Source organism: Phodopus roborovskii, unplaced genomic scaffold (assembly GCF_943737965.1).
Source record: "Phodopus roborovskii unplaced genomic scaffold, PHOROB, whole genome shotgun sequence".
NCBI lineage: Eukaryota > Metazoa > Chordata > Mammalia > Rodentia > Cricetidae > Phodopus > Phodopus roborovskii.
In genome coordinates, this window is record NW_026126446.1 from 1,250,565 (window position 1) to 1,267,061 (window position 16,497).

General features: G+C 41.7%; 1 protein-coding gene across 1 annotated transcript; it reads left to right on the forward strand.

Moving 5' to 3' along the window:
• The first annotated feature begins 1,831 nt into the window (after nucleotides 1-1,831).
• Nucleotides 1,832-15,741, forward strand: LOC127224739 (coiled-coil domain-containing protein 117-like). The gene is made up of 3 exons (XM_051187867.1): nucleotides 1,832-1,885; nucleotides 13,138-13,274; nucleotides 13,573-15,741. Exons 1-3 carry the CDS (start codon nucleotides 1,832-1,834, stop codon nucleotides 14,363-14,365), a joined length of 984 nt encoding a protein of 327 aa, XP_051043824.1. The 3' UTR covers nucleotides 14,366-15,741.
• Nucleotides 15,742-16,497: the final 756 nt, after the last annotated feature.

Genomic DNA, 16,497 nt, shown 5'->3' on the forward strand with positions numbered 1-16,497 from the left:
CCTGAAGGATTTGGTAGGACACTAACTTTTTAAGTACAAATTCTAGGGCCCCACCACAGATTAATGCAGAAATTCCAGAACTTATTTTTCATTTTCCTGTGGCAGGTGATTTGCATCCTGTTCATGAGCCTAACACATGTACATTCCAGCCTGGGGCCACGTCTCTTGTGACACAGAGGGTATGGTCAGGTGTGTCCTGGAGCTCTGGACCTGGGTTTTCCCTAGACACTGTCATTCTGAAGCACCCGTGATGGGAGGCCAAACTGCAGCTCCCATTCATCTTCAGTTTATACTCACACCAAGGCCAGCTCCTCCATCAGAGAACTCCACATTTCTGTCCCTACAGTTCATTGTCAGAATTCTTATGTAACTGCAGATATGAGCTGAAGGGGGTCCTGATGCATGAGACGATTGCACACTGTGCTTGCTTATATCTTTGTTGTGTAACAGTGTTCTCCAAACTTCCATTTAGTGTTCTAAAGAACAGACTCCAGGACTCCTAAAGAAGAGCTCTTTAAGGCTTAGGATGTAGGGCACGGAGAGGTGGCTCTGTGCTAAAGAGCACAGGATTCTCTTCCAGAGGACCTGGATTTGATTCCAAGAACTCACGTGGCAGGGTACAACTGCAACTCTTATTCCAGGGGATCCAATGGCCTCCTCTGGCCTCCATGGGAACCAGACACAGATGGTGCACAGATATAAATGCAGACAAAACACCCATTGTTTGGGATATTCAACCACACTGTGAACCCTGAGTTAGCATGTGCAATAATTACATAAATTTAACCCTGGATCAGCAGGCTGAGTTAGCACCTGGTCGATCATCAGGGGGCATCTGGGAGAGATAGAGAGATGCCCACAAGTAGTAGGGAGGGATTTTGAGTGGTGTGGCTTTGTTTGTGTGTTTGTTTTTGTTGAGCAGAAGGATGGGCTTTTGGGGAGACACAAGCAGAGGAGAATGTTAAGTTAGTTGCTATTCAACCTTTCTAAGCTAGCAGGTGTCCAAACAGCCTTTGAATCTTGAATCTTATTTATAAATAGAACAATAGAAATTTAGTTAAAGCTACCTTTAGCAGCAACAAGAGCCAGAGCCTGAGGGAACAGAATTCCAACCAGGCTGCAGCCTGAACAGCCAGGCCACTGCCAGAGAAGCAGGCTGGTAACTTCAGAGTCATAATTTCTGCCTGAAATAGCAGTTGATTAGGGCACAGCCACTGTGAGGAGGAGAAAACAACAACAACAATAACACACACACATAGAAATAGTTTTTAAAAAAGATTTAGGATGCAAACAACTCACAAGTCTCAGGAAATCCTTGAAACAAGACATACAAGCCTTCACCCTCCCCACGGTTATAAAAGCAGCAATGACTGCTGAGGTAACAGAACTCTCTCACCTGTTGGTGACTGCAGCTTGAGCTCCACGAATCTGTGACCCACCCTGTGCTGGGCTTTCACTAAAGAGCTGCCTTCAGATCACCCTTGCTCTTGTAGGTAACCTCTTACCCACACATGGGTAAGGACCCCAGAGATCAGAGTGGGGGACATGAAAGCAGGCAGCAACCTGAGAGTGAAAAGACAAGGCAGCCTAGGGGTCCCCACAGACATCATTTAAGAACTGGGGGTAGTGGGAAGAGTGTATGCCAGCAAGTAATGGAAGTTAAATAAGGCACACGTGGTGGTCTGAATAAAAATGGCCCCCATAGCTCTATAGCTGTATGTGCAGCCACATATTACATTATATTATATTGGTCTGTATTTAGATGATGCTAGTAAGAATTTAGTATGGGACCATCTTACACATGTCAGAACGGCTAAAATCACAATTAGCAATGACAGCCTATGCTGGAGAGGATGTGGAGAAAGAGGAACATCCTCCAGTGCTGGTAGGAATGCAAACTTGTACAGCCACTTTGGAAATCAGTTATAGTGGTTTCTCAGCAAAATGGGAATTAGTCTACCTCGAGACCCAGCAATTCCACTCTTAGGCATTTACCCAAAGGATGCACACTTATGCTACAGGGACATATGTTCAACTATGCTCATAGCAGCATTATTTTTAGTAGGCAGAATCTGGAATCAACCAAATGCCCCCAACTAAAGAATGGATAATGAAAATGTGGTATCGTATACACAATAGAGTACTACTCAGCTGAAAACAAAAACAAAAACAATGGCATCCTGAAATTCACAGGCACATGGATGGAATTGAGTGAGATACCCCAGACACAGAAAAAAAAAAAAAACAACATGGCATGTACTTACTCATAAATGGATATTAGACATAGAGCATAGTATAACCAGCTTATAATCCTCAGCCCCAGAGAAGCTAAGAAACAATGAGGATCCTAAGAGACCCCCAAGAAGGGAAAGGGGACAAGATCTCCTGAGTATATTAGGAGAATGAAGGGAGGGGAGGGAAGAGAAGTAGGAAAAAGGAGGGAAGGAGAATGGGGAGGAGAACATGAAGATCAGGAAGGTTGAGTTAAGGGAAGAATAGAGAAGAACAAGGAAAGAGATACCTTGTTAGAGGGACCCATCATGAGCTTAATGAGAAACTTGGCACCAGGAAAATTCCCAGGATCCCACAAGGATGACCCCAACTAAGAATCTAAGCAAGAGTGGAGAGGCTACCTTAAATGCCCTTCCCCTATAATGAGGTTGATGACTACCTTATATGCCTTATCCAGTAGCTGATGGAAGCAGAAGCAGAGACCCACAGCTAAACACGGAACCGAAATCCTAGAATCCATTTGTGGAGAGGGATGAGATGAGCAAAGGGGTTAAGACCATGTTGGGAAACCCAGAGAAGCAGCTAATCTGAGAAAGTTAGAGCTCACAGACTCCAGACTGACAGCTGGGAACTGTCACACCCTGAATGTAGGTGTGAGTTGGGGGGCTTGGTCAGTTTCTGGAGCCACTGGTAGTGGAACATATTAATCCCTAGCATATGAACTGGCTTTTTGGAGCCCATTCCCTATGGAGGGATGCTCTCTGCCTAGACATGGGGGGGCTCAATCCTACCCCAAATAATATGACAGAGTTTGATGATTCCCCCACGGGAGGCCTCACCCTCTCTGAGGAGTGGATGGGGGTGGGTGGGGGAGGTGGGAGGATGGGAGAGAGAGGGTATTGAGATTGGTATGTAAAATAAGATTGTTTTTAATTTAAGTAAAAATTGATTTATAAGAGATTCAGTGAATATGTCCAAGATATAAAAAGTGGTAGTGCATTCATAATAAATGTACAGTGGTTCCCAGCTACGGGAGATGGGAACAATACTGGTAATGAACTAAGAATGCTGACAGAAAGGTAGGCAACCTATTAGAAATTAGAGATTTTACTCTTCTCCATAATGAGGTTAAGGTAATTGAAGTTGAAATAGAAAAGTCTAGTGGAGAAAGAATTTTATCAGTGAATACTGTTATAGAATGTAGATATGATGTGTGGGCTGGAAAATAGGGGACTAATGATGTGGGAAAATGTACGAAGATATCACAATGTATGGATTGTTAGAGAGAGAGAGAGCACAAACAGGTAGAAAATGCACCTGTGATGGCTATTCTTGCTTGTGAACTTGACCACATCTGGAAATAACTAAATCCCAAGTTCAACTGTAAGGGATTTTTTTTTCCTCAATTCAATCATTTGAATTGGGAAGACTTACTTTTAATCCAAATCGTTTGAAGTGGAAGATCCACCTTTAATCTAGGACATATCTTCTAGTGCCAGACTATATAAAGGACATGGGTGAAGGAAGCTTGTTTATAGAAGGTTCCATAGGTCCCATAGGCTACTTGACGCATCCTGTGTTTATTCCCACCATTCTAAATGTATAACTGGGATAGATATACTTAGAAATTGACAGACTTCTCACATTGGTACCCTGACCTGTGGAACATGTAGTTGATTTTCTCTTTTAAGAAGTGGTGAGTCCACCCTGCTGCCAAATAAAGACACAGAGATGTATTCTTAGTTACAAATGCCCAGCCTTAGTGTAGTTATTTCTAGCCAGATTTTCTAACTTAAATTATCCTGTTTCTCTTTTTTTATGTTTTGCTTCCGGTAAGTGAGACAGTTGTAACCCATCTTTATATAATTAAACACACGTCCTTACATCATTAAACAGATGAAACATGAACAAATGTAATACACCTTTGGCTAGTTAAACAAATACTCCACAAGTGAGGGTTATTATGGCTGAAAAAGCCAAATGGAAGCCTTTAGCATGCCACCACCAAAGAAAATAGTCTGTCAAAAACAGTATCACATCTCTGGAAGATCTGCAGAAATTAGTGCCACCAACCAGGACTTGAAAGATACAGGGGTGGTGGTTTCCACCACATCTCCCTTTAACTCTCCTATGTCGTCAGTGCAGAAGACAGATGGAAATTGGAGAACAATGGTTTGTTATTAAAACTCAATCAGGTAATAACTCCTATTGCAGCTGCTGTGCCAGATGTAGCGTCCTTACTTGAGCAAATTAACACATCTCCTGGCACATAGCATGCAGGTATTGATTTAGAAAATGCCTTTTCTCAGTACCTGTCCATACGGACCACTAGAAGTAATTTGTTTTCACTTGGCAAGGCCAGCATTATAACCTTTACAGTTTGCTTCAGGGATAAATAAGCTCTCCTGACCTGTGTTATAACTTAGTTAGACGGAATCTTGATTATCTACCTCTTACAGAAAATATCACACTGGTGAACTCTATTGATGACATTATGCTGACTGGACCAAGTGAGCAGGAGGTAGCAACCACTTTGAATTCACCGGTAACATCAGAAGATGGAAAATAAATCCATCCAAAATTCAAGGACCTTCTACCTCAGTGAAGGTCTCATGAGTCCAGTGGTGTGGGGGATGCAGAGATATCCCTTCTAAGATGAGGGATAAAATACTGCACCTGGCCCCTCAACACCAAGAAAGCAGCACAACAATTTGTGGGCCTATTTGGTTTCTGGAGACAGCGCATTCCTCACTTGGGTGTGTCCTAACCCATACACCAATTGACTCAAATGATTCTGGCTTCTGTAGGGCCTAGAACAGCAGAAAGTTCTTCATCAGGTACCAGCTATTGTGCAGGCTACTCTACCACTTGAACCGTATGATCTCACAGACCACATGGTACTTGAGGTGGCATGTAGGGATGATGTTGTGAGCCTTTGGCAAGCCTCTATATGTGAATCACAGAAGGGACCTTTGGGATTTGGGGGCAAGGCTCCACTATCATCTGCAGACAAGTATTCTCACTTTGAGAGACAGCTCTTGGCCTGCTATTGGGTCTCAGTGGAAACTGAACATTTGACAATGGGCCACCAAGTTGCTGTGAGACCTGAACTGCCCATCATGAACTGGATATTATTGGACCCACAAAATCATAAAGTAGGGCATGCACAGCAGCAGTCTGTTATCAAGTGGATGTGGTATCTGTGAGGTCGAGCCCAAGCAGGTCCTGAAAGCACACGAAAATTACATGAAGACGCTGCCCAAATGCCTAAGGTTTCTTCTGTTACAATGCTGTCTACTGCCAAACATATATCTATGGTCTATTCAGATGTTCCCTATGATCAGTTAACTGAGGAAGAGAAGACTAGGGCCTGGTTTACTGATGATTTTGCACATTGTGGAAGCACCACCCCAAAGTGGACAACTGCATTATTACAACCCCTTTCTGGTATAGCCCTGAAAGATACTGATGAAGGGAAATCTTCATAATGGGCAGAACTTCCAGTAGAACTGTGTTATTACGGTTTGTTTTGAAGAAATGGCCTGATGTGCGATTGTTCACTGATTCATGGGTTGTAGTCAATGTATTAACTTGATGGTTAGGGACTTGGAAAGAACATGTTTGGAAAATTGGTGAGAGAGAAATCGGGGAAGAAGTGTGTGAATGGGTCTCTCCAAATGTGCAAAGGATGTGAGGATTCTTATGTCTTGTATAAATGTTCATCAAAAGGCAACTTCAGTTGAGGAGACATCTAATAATCAAGTAGATAGGATGACCCTTTCTGTGGACATTCAGCCTCTCTGCCCTGTCATTCCTGTCATTGAGCAATAGGCCCAAAACAAAAGTAGCCATGGTGGCAGAGATAGAGATTATTCATGACAGGGCTCAACTACATGTTTCCAATCACCAAGGCTGTCCTAGTCACAGCTATTGCTGAGTGCCAGATCTGCCAGCAGTCAAGTTACCTTGGATGACCAGCCAACAGTTTAGTGGCAGGTTGACTATATTGGACCTCTTTCCCTGTGGACAGAACAACACCTTGTCCTTACTGTAGTTGATACATTCTGGTTATGGATTTGCCTTTCCTGCACATAATACTTCTGCCAAAACCACCATCTATAGACTTAGAGAATGTCTTATCCACTGTCACGTTATTCTACCCAGGTCCGCTTCCAACCAAGAAGCTCACTTCACAGCCAGAGGGGTGCAACAGTTGACCAACAACCATTGAATCCACTGGTCTTACCATGTTCCCCACCATCCTGAAGCAGCTGGCCTGTTAGAAAGATGGAAAGATGTAATGACCTTTTGAAGACACAGTTTCAATGACAATTAGGTGGCAGCACCCTGGTGGGCTGAGACAGTGCTCTCCAGAGGCAGCATATGCTTTGAATCACCATCCAAAATATGGTACCATTTCTCTATTGCCAGAATCTACAGGTCCAGGTCCAGGAATCAAGGACTGGAAAGGAATATTTCCACTCACAATCATATCCAGTGATCCACTAGGAAAGTTTTACTTTCTATTCCCATGATCTTAATTTCTGCTTGCCTGGAAGTATTAGTTCCGATGTGAGGAGCATTCCTGCCAGGAGCTACAACAAACATGCCATTGAACTAGAAGCTCTGACATCTCCCTGCCCACTTTGGGCTTCTCATGCACTTGATCAACAGGCTAAGAAAGTAATAACAGTGTTAGGAGGGGTGCTTGAAACAGATTACCATAGGGAATGGAATTACCTCACCACAATGGGGGTAGAAGGATTATGTCTGGAATGCAGGAGGTCCTTTAGGGCATCTCTTGATCCTGCCATGAACTGTGATTGAAGTAGATGGGAAACTACAACATCCTAATCCAGGGAGGATGACAAAGGGCACAGATCATTGAGAAATAAAGGTGTGGGTCACTCTTCCAGGAAAAGAGCCAATACTTGAGTTTCCTGCTGAGAATGGAGAAAATACAGAATGGGTGGTATAGGAAGATAGTTATAAATACCAGCTAAGGTCACATGACCAGTTGCATTAACAAGGATTGTATTAGATAGGAGAGTTTTTGTCATATTTTGCTAAGAATGTGTTTGTACATATATTTGTGTTTTCTTTCCTAAATTTCTTTGGTATGTAATATAATAAAAATTAATTGAATATCAGTGGTGGTTGTCATGTTAAAGTTTTGAGATAGCAAAAGAATGCCCTTCAAGGGATATTACCACCTATTCTAAAATGTATAATGTGTTTGTGGTTGTACAAGGGATAGTTCTGTCATGTTATGTTACATCCTGTTAAATACATAATGCTTTTGCAGTTACAAATGGAGTCGTTTCATAGGTGTGATTATGACATGGCTATTACTTTCATTTTGAAATTAAGCATGACACAAGGAGATAGATGGTTTCTCCAGTTGAGAAGGGATGGATTTGTGATGGCTAATCATGGTTGCCAACTGACTACATCTGAAATCCATACAACTGTGAGGGATCTTTTTCTTAATTAAATTATTTGAAGCTGAAAGACCCCCTTGTAATCCTGACCTTTTGAGGCAGCAGGATCCAGCTTTGATCTGGGCCACACCTTCTTCTGGCAGCTTGTATAAAGCACATGGAGGAAGGAAGCTCCCTCCCTCTCAGCCTGCTTGTTCTCCTCTCACAAGCAAATCCATTCTGTCACTGGTATTACAGCTATTTCTTCAGGATTCCAGCTGAGACATTCAGCCTCGTGGAATCCGTTGCTGGATTCTTGGACTTTCTGTTGGTAGATAGCCATTGCTTAACTAACTGGACCACAGCCTGTAAACCATTCTAATAAATCCCATATATACAGGATTTCTTAATTATATGGGAGTTATATATAGAGAGAATACAGGATATACAAAATATATACAAAATATACATGTATGTTTTGTAAGTTTTCTTCCTCTAGAGAACTCCATGCAACACAATACCATAAAAGCGTTTACATTTGATTTGTATTGGAGAATAAGTGAAAAAACATTTGGAAAAGAACAGGGACAAAAAAAAATCCTGTAAGTCATATGAGCAAAGATAAATTGTCTAACACAAAAGGACCAAAATTATGTCCCCATGGAGGAAGAATTAATTTAGACTATCCAAGAATAACTTCAGTAGAATAATATAACTTCAGAGATAGGGGTATATCTTGCTGGTGGTAAATACTGAATTAACAACCCTGGCACCCTGAGTTTAATCCTCACCACTCAATGAACAAAAGGAAAGATTGTAACTCAAAGGTTAAAATAATAGTAGCCAAGGCTTTTAGTTATAAGCTTGGAACATTTCTGAAGAGAGATGAGATTAATATTTAAAAGTGGATTAAAGTTGGATCCTCTGGAACTTGCTGGGAGATGTCATTCTATAAATATGTTCCTCTTATTGGTTAATGAAGAAAGCACTGTTGGCAAATAGGAAAGCAAGATAGGCGGGACTAGGAGACCAGGAGGATTCGGGGAGATGTAGTGGAGAAGAATCATGCTGTAGAGACTTGAGAGAAGAGGTTTGGACCCTCTCTCTGGCAAAATAAGACCCCGTGGAAATACTTAGATGAGTAGAAATGGGTTAATATTTAAGACAGAGCTAGCCAATAAGAAAAGATAGTAACAGGCCAGTGGCTTTATATCTATACAGTGTCTGTGTGTTACCTGGGGCTGATGCGGCTCTGGGAGCAGGCTGGCAGGGAAACTGCTTATAACAAAATGGCGCCTGCAATGTGGGTACTAAGAACTTCCACTTAAAACTTGACAAAAGCTTAAAAAGAGATTTTAGAAACAAAAGAGACAAGCAAGACTTCTTGGTAGCAGCATTTTTCTCAGATGGGCTCTGTTTTGCTAGAGGCAAGCAGAGACTCATGCGGCTCCTTTAAGGGAGGTTTCCTGACTCAGCATAAGCAGCAAAACAACAACAACAACAACAACAACACCAAAATGACTCTTTTTTAAGAGATTGTGCTAACAATTGTGGCAGTGAGAACACCTCCAAGCCAGCAGCATGCTGCGTGATGGCAGCATAGACCAAGGCAGTGAGCACAGCTCTCAGTGCTGGCAGTACACGTACCCCTGCCATATTGGTATCCTGCAGCTAAAATAGCTGTGGCTTTCATTTTAGAAATTTTGTGGCTTAGCAGATAAAAGACTCATGGCCAGAAAAAGATAAAGATTTACATTCAAGGCAGATTAAGATAAAGAAAAACCTCTACAGGTTTACAATATGTTTAACATATGAAATAGGATAAAGTGGTTTTAGAAAAAATAAGATTAAAGAGAGTACCTGGGTGTGGTGGCACAAGCCTTTAATTCCAGCAATCAGGAGGCAGAAGCAAACAAAGCTCTGTGATTTCCTAGTGAAACTGGTGTACAGAGTGAATTCCAGGGCAGCCAAAGTTAAACAGAGAAACCCTGTCTCAATAAATGAAAAAAATAGAAGTAAAAGAAATAGAGTAATAAAAAAGTCACATAAAAATGGAAAATACACAGAGTCTGGATACTGTATGCTATTGTGTTGTCTTTAAATTGCTCATTTGCTAAGGAAGGAACAACAACTATTAACATATACTTGATTATTAATGCTACTGAATTAATTCAATTTATATATTTTTTTAAATGCCTTGACTTTGAAACTTAAATCTAAGGATAGCTTACTGGGGAAAAGAATTTCTATTTTTGTTTCCACAGAAAGTGAAAAGCTATGGATTCCTTCCAAACTAACATGGTTTGATTAAGCAAGACCCCCTGAAGCAGTGTCCCAGGTGATTCAATATTCAAAACAGCTTGGACAAGGCAGTCTTGCAGACCACTACAGCCAGGATTTCTGCATCTTCTTAGGATCCCCAAGACAGTGCCCCTACCATCAGGAAGCAGTTTGGAAAGAACGACACCCAAATTCCCAAATATTGTCTATAAATGTTTGTTTCCATTTAAATGGGGTTGGTTATAAATGGTTAATGATCACAACCAATCTCTTCTAAAGGTAAAAAGGGGGTTATGGTATAGAAATGAATACTTTGTTTTGGAATGGATTTTCATTTATTGATACAATTTAAGGTTAATTTTGTGATATGTATTTAGGTATTGTGTTTATATAGCTCATTTAATAATGTAATGTATAATTTAGTACAGATTTTAGATCTGTAATAGTCAAAACTTATAGTTAAGTTAGTTAGGTTTTTACCTAATGATAGTCAAAACTTATAGCTAAGTTAGGTTTTCTAGATATACAGAGATATATTTCAAATGCATAGGAATTCTTCAAACCTTTTAAAGATCCACAGAACATGGCATTTAAAATGGTTTAGGATCTTTATTAACAGTGAGACACAACTGCTCCTGGCAACACCACCTGTGTCAGAAATGAAGATGGACATCGAAGAAACTCGTTATGGAGTTTACTTCCAATATGACAAGCCTAGCCATTTGGACAAAATACTGCTCTTGTCTGGACTCTTTGACTTTATGCTCTATAAACTGGACATGCAGGACCCACAGAAAAGTGACTGCTGATTCAAGATGGACATTGCTACAGAGTTCCTGCTTCATGGAAGAGTCTAGCAGTCTGCAGCATACAGAGAAAAGTGACTGACAAACTGACAATACAGGTGGACAGATTAAACTTTCCTGCTTACCTAAGAAGTCTATGGTCTATGGGCCGAAGATGGAATATTACAGAAGAACTTTGGGTGTCTGATAAGGTAAATTTTCTCTGTCAATTGTACAGTTTATAAACTATCCTTCTGTGGTCTTTGATGGAGTTGAAGACAAATAGTTCTGGTTATAGTTTTCATTAGTTAGGATTAAAGATAAGTTACACATAAGACATTAGACTTACAAAGATAGGATAGATGATGGAATATTTTCTCTAAATTTTGCTAAATGTTAATGGACTAAATATTGTTAACTATAGTTTTTACTTGATAACTGTTTTGTTACATATTTTACTATGTTAAAATTAAAACCCTTCTTTTTATTTTAGACAGAAAAGAGAAGACAATGGGAGATGCCATTCTGTAAATATGTTTCTCTTATTGGTTAATGAATAGAGCCCTGTTGCAGGTGGTCATCAGCCACCATGAGGGTGCTGGGAATTGAATCTAGGACCTCTGGAAGAACAGCCTGTGCTCTTACCTGCTGACCCATCTCTCCAACCACCAATTTGTCTATAAAGTTTTTGAGATTTACTTTATGTGTATAAGTGTTTTGGCTGCATGCATACCTGCTCACCTCATGCATGACTGATGCCTGAGGACATCAGAAGAGGGTGTCAGATCGTCTGGAACTGGAATTATAGATGTTGTGAGCTATCACATGGATGTTGGAAACTGAACTCAGGTCCCCTTAAAGTGCATCAAATGCTCTTAACCACTGAGCCATCTCTCTGGTCTCAATTTTTTATTTTGAAAAATGACAATAATGCGTACAAATTTTGTACTCTATCTCTCCAGATACTAGCTGCAAATTATACATAATCAACATAAGTATATAATATGTATACACCATCTCAAATGCATGTAGAGACTTGGATTGGTCGGTAGAGGGAAACCCTGTGCCTTGCTGAACTTGGCCTTCAAGTCTCTGAAACCTATAAGAGATCAACCTTTGCCAGTTTCTTGAGCATCACTGGAATCCAGATGGCTGCTGGGAAATGTAGTTAAACTTCTTACCTTTCATCCGTGGATGAGCCTAACAGAGCACTCGTAATTACTGAAACTGTGATGGGTTTGCTGAGCCTGCCCTATTATCTCCAGAGTGTAAAGTGCAATGGGCCCCTTCGTCAGTGCTTGTCTGCTTTGTCAGTAGCATTTGACCAGCCCCCTCCATGTTTTTATATTTACCTAGTTACAACTTTATTGCTTATCAGATGGATTAAACTGCAGGAAATTAAGCTGAACACCACTGTTATTTAACACTGATTGTCACAGCAATTGCAGCATCTCTGCTCAATAAAAATATTCATAGATTGTTTTATAACAAATAATGTCTGACACTAGATTTATGAATTTTTTAAAATATGCATTCAAGTATGTTCATTCATTGTAGTCATGGTAGAGAAAGATGCTCTTCTCCCTCAGTCTCCCAATTCAGCTCTATCCCCTACACATAACTGACTTTCTGACTCCAAGAAGGATCCATTTACATCTGGCAGGTTCCAATGGGCAGCTTTCTAGGGCATCCAATATTTTCCTTGAGAATATGTTTTGAGAAATGGAAGGCTACTAAATCAATCAATGAAGGTGAAACTGCCAAGTGTGAAGAGGGCAGGAGCAATCCTTAGCCTCACATCAGTAAGTGAGGGAGCATTCCACAGAGGGTGAGGGAAGGTGGGGGAGGAGTTACCTAGTTAAACAAACAAAGCTGAACTCAGAAACTGTATAAATACAAAGTAGCTGGGGAGTGGAGTGCAGCCACCATCAGGAAAGACTCAGTCCTGACAGAGAGACCACCCTGTTCCCTTCCAAAATGAAGCTGCTGCAGGTGCTGTTGCTGCTGGGTTTGGAAATGATGCTAGTCTGTGTCCATGCAGAAGGAAAAACAAGTCTCATTGGAAAGAACTTTAATCCAGAAAAATTAGCCTCAAGGGTCATGGGGACTTCTGACTCAGGAAGCACTTCCTGGAACTCAGAAGCCACGTGGGTCCTTTGAGGGTAGGGTTGTGGCTCCTCTGTGAGACACATGGGAGGCTTCAGACTGTGACGCAAGACCAGCTGTTTCTTATCCATACCTAACAATGCCTGGGGTCCCTCACTCCCACTCCCACTGAGAGATAGAGACAGGACCTTAAATATTGGCCAACTGATGTGAGATCTAATCCCGGGCATGCTCATAGGCCAGGGTTCAAGTGGAAACACATCCATGAGGTGTCCCTGCCCTTCCCCCATTAACAATTTGCTTATCTATTACAGATTGATGGAGAATGGTATACCATTGGTTTGGCCTCTGACAAAAGAGAAAAGATAGAGGAACATGGAAGCATGAGAGTTTTTGTGGAGTACATCCATTTCCTCAAGAACTCCTCCTTAGCTTTCAAATTCCATACTATGTAAGTGTGGTGTTCTTAGCTGAGAAGGAAGAGATGGAAGCCTGTCTTGGACACACACACACACACACACACACACACACACACACACACACACACACACACACACACACACACACACACACACAGAGCCTGAATCCAAAACTAATGTTCCCCCATCTGACATTAAACCAGATTTCATAACTGGGGCTTTTCCAAAATTCAGAGACAAGCGTTGGTGACAGGAACAAATTCACTGGGGATAGAATAAGTAAAGGTCAGAGGCAATTCTGAAACCATAACTAATGAGATATTAGCACAGCTTAAAAGTAGATGATCGGCAGCCGCCGCCGGCCTTCGCGGGCCGGGCCTTCCCGCCAGGAGCCACCGGCCCTGACCTGGCCCTGCGGCCGGGCGTCCGCGTTGCGCCAAGCAGCCCGGGCGGGAGAACAGCTCGCGGACGTGTTCCCATTCACTGTAGAAAGAAACACAAGCGATTGGTGGAGGATGATGAGTGTCCAGTAAGAAAGAAGAGACTGACTGAAGCTGAACTCTGTACGGTTACTAATGAGTGGGTTCTCGACACACACCAGGGCATAGAGGATCACGGGGTCAACACATGTCCCAGTGGCCTTTCTGTGCCCAGCATGCTAGACGCTGTCTGTGAAGAAATGGATCAAACAACTGCAGAACCGCAGTGTGAAGTTGCCCGAAGGAGGCTTCAGGAGATTGAGGACAGGATAATTGACGAAGATGAAGAGGTTGAAAGTGACAGAAATGTTAGCCACCTCCCAAGTCTTGTCCTTTCTGACACAATGAAAACGGGTTTGAAGAGGGAATTTGATGAAGTCTTCACAAAGAAGATGATTGAGTCTATGAGTCGTCCTTCTATGGAACTTGTGCTCTGGAAACCTCTCCCTGAACTCCTTTCTGAGAAGCCAAAGCCATCGTCTAACCCTAAGAACTACATGGGAGAGAGCCAAACGAAGCGTACAGTTGCCGGCACTGCCTTTCCTCAGAGAACTGAAGTGTTGCTGGAACCTCGGCACACAGACACGCCACTTTACCATAGTCTGGAGACAGCTGCTGGTACAGAGGAAGAGATGGAGCTCTAGAGACCAGTTCTGCTCCAGCTTGGCAAGTTCTAGAAGGCTCCTGTGTTCAGTAATGAGCCTGCCTGTATAGTATAGGGACCTGAAAGTTTTATGAAACGGGTGTAATATCTCCACCTGTGATTTGGGGTGGGACTGTCACTGTGGGTAGCCATTTATTGAATTCAACTTTTTGCCAAGGAAGCTTATCTCAAAGGAAATGCAGTTTTCTAGCAGGCTTATCCAAGAAATGTTACAGTTTCTTTAAAGACAACCATAGATGCTGGATGTGTTACGGTGACTGAAGTCATCTGTCACATGTTGAAGCCATTCATTCTTAAGATGCTTATAAAGAGGAATGCTCCTAATTCCCCTGCACCCTGACAGCTGAGTCATGTATTGAGCTTCTGGTAGTGGTAACTGTACACATCAGGAGTGGGAGGGAAGAAAGCAGTAGTTTGAGTCTCTTGCAAAGGAATTAAACAGGCAAGGAAACGTGTGTTGGCTTCAGGTCCGTGTAGCCATTATTACTCAAGCAGTAGCCATTGGTCTGCTTTAATGACTGATAAGCTCAGTTGGTCAGTGATGTTTACACCTCAATTAACTTTAATTGATTAAAAGAGTGTGAGGTAACCTTTCTGTAAATTGTCTGTGAAAGAAGTGTCTTTTCATGAATCTTGAGGACAAACAGTGTCAGCCAAACCCAGCATTGATAGCTTCTAGAGTTTAAAAAGGGAAGGTTGTACTTGTATCAGCAGGTTGAATTTTTTAATGTTGGATTTGAAAACAGTGAATTAGCTGAGAATAAATGGGCAAATATCTTGGAGATTTACTGAAATAGCTCATTGTCTTGTGCTTAAGTTATCTACAGAAAGCCTAAAAGTTAGTGGAAGATGGCCTCCTACCAGCAGGAAATCTTTACCCTTTGAGTACCAGAACCAGGCTCAAGGTTTTCTTTGGGAATAACCAGGGTAAAAGTTTTTAATTTCTCAGGAAGAGCTCTTCAGCATGGCAGGGTGTGTAATGAAGGCTTGGCAGCTCCTTCAGTGCTGTAGAGTAGTCCATGTAAGATAGCAGGGGGGAGTATGGCACCTCTTCCACAGCAGAGCACCTCAGTTCAGTTTTCACTTTGTGGGTTTCTTCTTCCTTTGTAGGGGAAAAATGAAAAGGTTTATGCTGAGTAGAGGTGAATTTTTTAGAAATTAGCTTCCAGGCATTTTGCAGCCCATGCGGAAATCCCTCCCATGGATGGCATAGGAGTCATAGTCTGTTCAGTGGACTTCTTGCCTATTGTTCTTGCTCTCTCTGTTTCTGTCTGGATGTCAGGAAAAGATTTAATGTTTAATATTTAAACAAAATAGTTATGTCTACACAATAAAATTGCTCAAGCTTCGAAACCAGTATTGAAACCAGTATTGAAACCAGTTGGAAACCAGCTAATTGTTTCTTCATCTCAGACTCAGAGGTGAAAGAAAACGGTCTTCTGTTGAAATGTGCAAGTGTTTAACTCATGTCACTTGAAAACTCCTAGCTTGTTTAATGGGACCAACTAGTAAAGTTTATATATAGCCTTAAAGAATTCTCTATGCCAGGGAGTTTTAGTACAGTGTAGAAGCAAACTGCCCAGAGTTTGGAGTTAGCCAGTGTGAGAATGGGAAGGAAGTGGCAGCTTTCCAAAAGGCACAGAACACCAGGCAGGACTGCCTCTTATCAATTTGGTAACCACTGGAGAGAAGATATGGTTTTTAACAAAGAACAGAACTCTTCAGGAGCCCTTATCTGACATGATCTTTATTTCTGCAGGAAAGTGATGTTTCACAGTCGTTTTTGGACTTACCTTCTTTCACATGCTTGTACAAAAATCATCCCTCTTCATCCTTGTGGTGCTGACTCAACAGACTGTCTCCACAGCCCCGATGCCTCTGCAGTCTATTTCCTTTTCTAGCATAAGCCTTTTGCTTTGCCTTAAGGTTTTCCTAAAGAATTAACAGGTCTTTCCATCTTGTATAGTTTTTGGAACATGGATCAGACATTGGCTCAGTATGCTAATGTATGAAGGTCAGCAATTATCTAAAGCAGGTGAGCTTCAATGAACAAATGTGTTTCTCTAAGTTTGAGGTGGGTGTGTTTGGGGGATGTTTATTTTTTAGGTTCTT